At 42.2% G+C, this 7,177-nt stretch overlaps 1 protein-coding gene across 1 annotated transcript; it reads right to left on the bottom strand.

Moving 5' to 3' along the window:
- Positions 1-5,487: 5,487 nt before the first annotated feature.
- On the bottom strand, positions 5,488-6,384 carry LOC127079517 (uncharacterized). The gene has a single exon (XM_051019901.1). It carries the CDS (start codon positions 6,382-6,384, stop codon positions 5,488-5,490), a length of 897 nt encoding a protein of 298 aa, XP_050875858.1.
- Positions 6,385-7,177: the final 793 nt, after the last annotated feature.

Raw genomic sequence — 7,177 nt, 5'->3', positions numbered from 1 at the left:
AGTCACCATGGCACGTTGATATGTTGCCCCAACGTTCTTTAATCCAAACGACATTACTTTGTAACAAAAGGTGCCCCAAGGGGTAATGAACGTGGTCTTCTCCATGTCCTCGGGATCCATTTTAATTTGGTTGTATCGAGAGAAACCACCCATAAAGGAAAACACGGAGAACTGAGCTGTGTTATCCACTAATACATCAATGTGAGGTAATGGGAAATCGTCTTTGGGACTGACTCTGTTTAAGTCTCGGTAGTCTACGCACATGCGAACTTTTCCATCTTTCTTCGGTACTGGTACAATGTTAGCAACCCATTGTGGGTACTTTGAGACTTCCAGGAAACCAACATCAAACTACTTTCTCACCTCTTCTCTGATCTTGAGGGCCATATCAGGTCGTGTCCTTCTTAGCTTTTGTTTGACAGCAGGGCATTCTTCTTTAAGGGGAAGCTTGTGGGTCACGATGTCAGTGTCTAATTCGAGCACGTCTTGGTATGACCAAGCAAACACGTCGTCATATTCGTGGAAGAGCTCTATCAGTCTTGTCTTCACTGTATCTTGAAGCGCTGCGCCTACCCTTACTTCTCTCTTATCTTCTTCCTGGTGTGGTTGAATAACCTTTTCTTCTTGTCTGAGTAATCTAGCCAACTCTTCAGGGAGTTCGCAATCTTCCCCCACTTCGTCTTCAGCTTGATAGATTGGACAATCAAAGTCATATTGGACCATAGCAGTGTCGTTATCAACGGTCTCGGTGGTGTTTTTGCATGTTATGATTTATGCAGTTTATTTAGAAAGTGCCTGCATAAAAATTGATTGCCATTTTCGTAAATAGATAAAAACGAAAGGAAAGAAACAAAAATTTGGATGCAAATTATCATTTCATTAATGATAAAAACTCTTGAAAAAGATAAAGGAGGCCCTACAACATGCCATTGTGCCTTGGGCAGAGCACAGGGTTTTGTCTAAAATGATAAAATTACTTTTGAAATATTTGGGGAACTTCCAAGCCTTCCAGTTTGTTAGTTCTTCATTAGGTGCAGCTTAACGCATCCAGCTGGACACCCCCTCCTTGCGGTCTTCTTCACTGATCATTGCCACCTGCTTGCCAAAGATGTGGCCAGCGCTGGTGAATGTTTTCTCCACAGAAGGAATCTTCTCTTTGTCAGATTGGTTACCGGCTTTGTGTGATGATGGGTCATACCCCAGGCCAAACTTATCTCGTTTCTCTTTCACTTCCACCATTTTGCCCCAGTCTTGAGCATCTTCACTTTCCATAACAGCTTTAGCTCCTTGCCACGAGGCCATGGATGGTCCTGATTTCGGGACTTCCAAGGTCTGTTGGATGGCCATCATGTTTACCACTTCCAAGGATTGGAATGGTGTCTCAGTGATTTCGCCATCTACCTCGATATATCAGAAAGATGTCAAGTGACTAACCAATATATATTCTTCTTCTCCAACCATAATCATCTTGTCATTTGTAATGAATTTTAGTTTTTGATGCAGAGTGGAGGTGACAGCACCTGCGGAGTGAATCCAGGGTCTCCCAAGTAGGCAACTGTAACCAAGATGATTATCCATGACCTGGAACGTGATATTGAAAATAGTTGGACCTATCTTGGTTGGTAAGTCAACCTCTCCTATCACTGCTCACCTTGAGCCATCGAATGCTTTTACGATTAGGGTGTTATGCTTCATACTTATCCCTTCCACTGGCAGCTTTATCAAACTCGTCTTTGGCATGACGTTCAATGAGGAACCTATGTCTACCAACACCCTTGACAGTATAGTATCTATGCATTTCAAAGAGATATGGAGAGCCTTGTTATGGTTCTTTCCCTCAATCGATAGTTCGTCATCATTAAAACCCAAGAAATTCCCAGTAGCCACACAAGCTATCACGTTATCAAACTGTTATATTGTTATGTCCTTTGTGATATGAGCGGCGCTCAATACCTTCAACAGCGAATTCATGTGCGCTTCTGAGTTGAGCAGTAGAGATAACATGGAAATTTTGAAAGGTGTTTGGTTTAGCTGATCCACCACCTTATAATCGCTCTTCTTGATTATTCTCAAAAACTCCTCAGCCTCCTCACGAGTGACAACAACTTTAGGAGACAGGTGCATGTCTTACATTCCTTTATTAGGGGTGGGGATCTGGACAACAACCTCCTTCCCTTTAGCTCTTTCAGAAGTATCAGCGGTTCTTGGTGCGAACACTCGGCCACTACGCGTCATTCCTGCTGGCCCCATAATTGAAGTGACATTTGGTTCGTCGATCATTAAAGGTTGATCTTCCTGCCCCTGCTTAAAAGCTCTGGGCTGATATATCCATGGGACTGCCTTCTCATCTTTATATTCGAATGGTGCTGGGAACTCTATCACAAATGGGCTTATAGGTATTTCTACTTTAACTTCATCATAGGGGATGTCCACCACGGCTATCTCTTCTTGACGCTTGCCCTTAACACGGTAATTTATCTGTAACTCGCCTCGATCCAGCATTTGTTGTATAAAACTTCTCAACTCTTCATTGTTCTCTTCCTCAACCAGCTCTTCCGGGATCAAACCACTCTTCAGCAATTGTGCTCCTATCATGGTGATAGGGGTTTGAATCTCTTCAACCTTACAGGTCAATTTTCCTTGATCACTCTCCTCAATGGCACTGACGGAAGCATCCTTATGCGTCGGTATAGGGTTGGTGTTCACGTTCGGGCATCTTGGAGTGAAAGAAACGGCCTTGGCTTCGATCAAGTCTTGTACCCGATTCTGAAACGCGAAAAAGTTTTCCAAGGTATGACCAGGTGCTCCCATGTGAAACTCACAATGGGCGTTAGCGTCGTATCCAGGTGGATATGGAAAAATAACTGGTTTTAACTCCCTCAATGTTAGAAGACCCTTCTTTTGCAGATATGGGAATATCTGACTATAAGGTACTGGTAGGGGATCAAGTTGCCTTCTTGGAGGTCTTGGATTGAATTGTCTTGGTGGTGCGGTACTTTGCTGATGATGATGATGTTGTTGATGTTGTGGTTGACACATTGGCTGTTGATAGGGTATAGGTACCACGACAGCGACTTGTCTATATGAAGCTTGTTGCTTCCCTTTATAGTTCCTGGATATGGCATTTGTTTCACCTTCTCTTTTCTTTGGGAAGCCTCCAGAATTCCTCTTCGGTGCGCTAGGTGTTGTCACTGCTCCTGGAATCTTTCCATCCCCTAACCCCTTCTCTATGCGGTCTCCAATTGTGACTAGATATGCGAAGTCAGATGCTGCACTACTCACTAATCGATCAAAGAATGGGTCCTTCAAGGTGTCCATAAATATCTCGGTCATTTCCTTCTCAGACAATGGGGGCTCTACCTGAGCCTCCAACTCTCTCCACCGATGGGCGTATTCTTTGAATGACTCACTCTCCTTCATAGCCATCCCTTGCAACTGCATTCGGTCGGGTGCCATATCTAAGTTATATTTGTACTGACGGAGAAATGCGTTAGCCAAATCCTCCCAACTTTGAATCCTCCCCTGTTCTAAGCTCATGTACCATCTCAGAGATGCTCCACTCAGACTGTCTTGGAAACAGTGTAGAAGTAGTTTGTCGTTTTTGGTATGAGTAGACATTTTCCTGAAGTACATTACCAGATGGCTTCTTGGACAAGTCTGTCCTTTGTATTTCTCAAAATCAGGAGTTTTAAATTTAGTCGGGATGACTAAATTCGATACCAAACGCATGTTCATGGTAGAAGCACCGAAGATATTGTTTCCTTCTATGGCTTTAATCTTCTTTTCCAGGGCACGGAGCCTATCTACAGCAGGATCGGGAAGTATGTTAGGTTTTGGTTGATTAGGCATATAGAATGCATCATACTGGTCATCTCCAATTTCGGATCCATGATGAGTAGGTGTATCAGAAGGTTCTGCACGGTCTCCATCTCCTTTTCCTCCTACCGGTATTTGAACCAATCTCTTCTTGGTGGGGACGTAACCTTCGTCTTGGGGATTCAGACCTGGCGTGCTATCATTCCTTTTTGCCCTAGCTTCTTCCTCCTCAATCCTCTCTCTCTGAGCGATTGCGAGCATTGTCTCCAATAATTGATCCATCTTCTCCTGGATCGTATTGATGTTTGTCCTCATGGTAACCTGATTGGCCTCAACTTGCTCTAATGTCATCTTGTATTTGCTTCGCGTCTCGTATCAGTGTTGATTAGTCAGTGTGGCTGGATAAAGGGTAAAAAGGTTGGGTAAGTTTTTTTGAATTTTTATGAAATACGATGCATAATGAGGATGCGAATGTTTATGCATATTTTATTTTGAAGGAATCATTCGAGTTTCATTAGTTGTTAGTAATCCGAAGAAACAAGAAATACTTGGAATAACAATAATGGAGTAATTTTTAAACGTCATTCATTCAAGTACATAACATAGAGGTCCAAAAAGGTCATAGTTCAAAAGTACATTTGTTAAAGGAACAAAATACAAGACATAAGCAAATTAAACAACTGGCTTTCTGGCCTGAAGCTCTTCTAGTTCCTCATTGAATCTCTTCAGCAACCCTTTACAGAGCAGAATGAAACTGATTATGGCCGGAGGAGTTCTATCTTCTTTCAACTCTTCGACTGCATCTCTCAACCTCCATGGTAATTATTTAGCCGCCCAATTACAAAACCCTACTAGCCCATCGAGTTTTGCACGAAACTTATCCCTATATCCTTGTAAGAAGTCTATGGTCTTCTTAAAGGATTCATAATCCTTAATCACATAGTCTCGCTCTTTCAACCATATGGAGCTGTCTTGGCGTAATGACTCTAGCTGGTTCTTCCAATAGCTGACAGACTCCCTTGCATCTCTTACTTCTCGACACTTCTCCTCCCATATCATGGGTGACACCCTAGAAGCTTCAGTGGCTACATTCTTGAGTCGGCGCTCCTAGTCTACTTCGGCCTTTGCATGACGAACATAATTGGTAAGCTCTTTTATCTGAGCCCCAAGTGTATCCCTTGTCGTCTTGTTTTCCTTCGTGGCTAGATGCCACCAACGCTCATTGTCTTGACATTCTTTCCGAGCTTGTCGTAGTTGACCCTTAAGAGTATCTAAACAATGATCAGCTTGTTCTAATCCCACTTTGATCTTTTTCCTCTTATGCTCTTCCTTGTTGAACTTTTCCACATGGGCTTGAAGTTGTGCCTCTTTTCTCTCAAACTCCCATTTCATATTGTTTTTCTCATTGATGGTTTGTTGGAGTTTTATATGCATCTCTTCATTCTCTTTTTCTAGCTTTGCCATGGTGGTCTTGAGTTCCTCAATTTCTTCAATAGGGACATGGGTGAGCTTAGGTTCAAGAAGAGGTATAGGTGTCCGAATGACAAATGGCATTTTAATCATCTGCACCCTTTCCTTTACCCATTGAAAATATGGTTCTTTTGTAATCCCATTTGCTCTCCCTAACTCAGCTTTCCCTCTTCGATTGACATTTTTCCAAGCTTCTTTGATTTACTGGAATAAGCTAGGATTCTCAGCCCCAAAGTCAAGTAACAAGAAAGCTCCCAAAGAATTTGCCTCTGGAGGGCCTTCCATTGGGTAGCCGAGTTGTCTAAGTGATAGAACTGGGTTAGCATTCACACATTCTTGAGTTCCAATAAGCGGTAGATTTGGGAAATCTCCACAACTAAATATGATATCCATGTTGATGTATTCTTTGGAGTACCAAGAGAGATTTTCATATCGGAGTGATCCCAATCTCTGAGGCCAACTAACATCTGTCTTTTCAACCCAAGCACCTATCTTCGAAAGATGTTCTAGAAACCATTGATACAATAAAGGAGCACAATAAGCAATCAATCCCTTCTTCTTAGTATACCTATGAATTATATAATAGTAGACATCGGCTAACAAAGTGGGTATTGGGTTTCCAGTCAGGAAAACACAAATAGCAGTCATGTCTACAAAACCATCCATATTCGGGAACAGGACGACACCATAGATGGCCAATGCAATAGCAGAATAACAAGCATCCCAACTTTCTGCCTTCAATAGGGTATGAGCTCTTTCCAAAAGAAAACTTAGTGAAAATCCTTTGGTCTTTCCTTTGGTCTCTAAGTTAGCCTCTGCTTCCTTTTCATCCATGTGAAGCGCACTAGCTATGACCTCAAGGGGAAAAGATTCATCTATCCCTTCAAATAGTGACTTGTTCTTCATAGGAATCCTAACAAGACGCTCGAATTCTTCCAATGTTGGTGCTAGCTGGAAATCTTGGAATGTGAAACATCTTAAAGGTAGGCCGTAGAATTGGGCCAAAGTGATTAAGGAGGTATGGTCCACTTGTTGATTGAGAATGCTGAGCAAATTGCCATAATTCTTTCCAAAGTTGATTTTGTATACTGGGTGCATCTGAGAGACCTAGTCACGTGAGCTCCTTAGATCGGGATCCTTGAACTTGAATGAGTAAATATTCCTTTTGCTTGATTCCATGTTTCTTGAATTCCTGCAACTCATGATACTCAGATTCCTTGGAAATAAAATAGTATGAATGTTATGCTATGAATGACGTTATGCGTGCCACACGTAGGTTAATATACAGGTCGTGAGGGTGGGTATTCTTGGTTACTAAACAAAACCCTTTTGGAGAATGCTAAAGTTAAGGTTCCCAAAGTCATCAATCGCTATTCAGGGAAGTTATTATCATGACGAAAACTCATCTGCAAATAACATCCCCAAACAGAGTCTCGTTTGGGTGAGGCCTTCATATGGTCCCAAAGAGGAAGACTCCTAGTGGGTCCATACTACACAACTCTCGAGTCCAAGGTTCTAATGAGGTTCTCAGAGTCATAGATCGAGGTTGGGAGTACTACTGTAAGGTAGTAATACGCCCAAGGGATCTCATCTGATTGGGGCTTTCGTATTAACCCAATAAGTCTGGGACTTTTCAGGTAAATACTACATACCCACCGGGTATAATGGGTTAAAAGGTCCCTAGAGTCATTGATCCAACTTGAGAATACTATCGTCGTGACGAAGACTCGTCGGGCAATAATATCTCAAGAGAATCTCCTCTAGGCAGGGTCTTCGTTTCTTCCCAACAATAATATCTCAAGAAAAAATTTACGTTCGAACAGAGTCGCCACCGAACTTTATTTATCTAATGAAGGAATAGGAAAATATCGATAAAACCTTTAGGAAATGG

Source organism: Lathyrus oleraceus, chromosome 5 (genome assembly GCF_024323335.1).
Source record: "Lathyrus oleraceus cultivar Zhongwan6 chromosome 5, CAAS_Psat_ZW6_1.0, whole genome shotgun sequence".
Lineage (NCBI taxonomy): Eukaryota > Viridiplantae > Streptophyta > Magnoliopsida > Fabales > Fabaceae > Lathyrus > Lathyrus oleraceus.
The sequence above is the reverse complement of the archived record's forward strand: the minus strand, read 5'-3'. Positions and strand labels throughout refer to the sequence as shown.

What these genes read in the sequence shown, in the direction of transcription:
- LOC127079517 (XM_051019901.1), bottom strand. Translation starts at nt 6,384, where the DNA reads ATGCACCCAGTATACAAAATCAACTTTGGAAAGAATTATGGCAATTTG.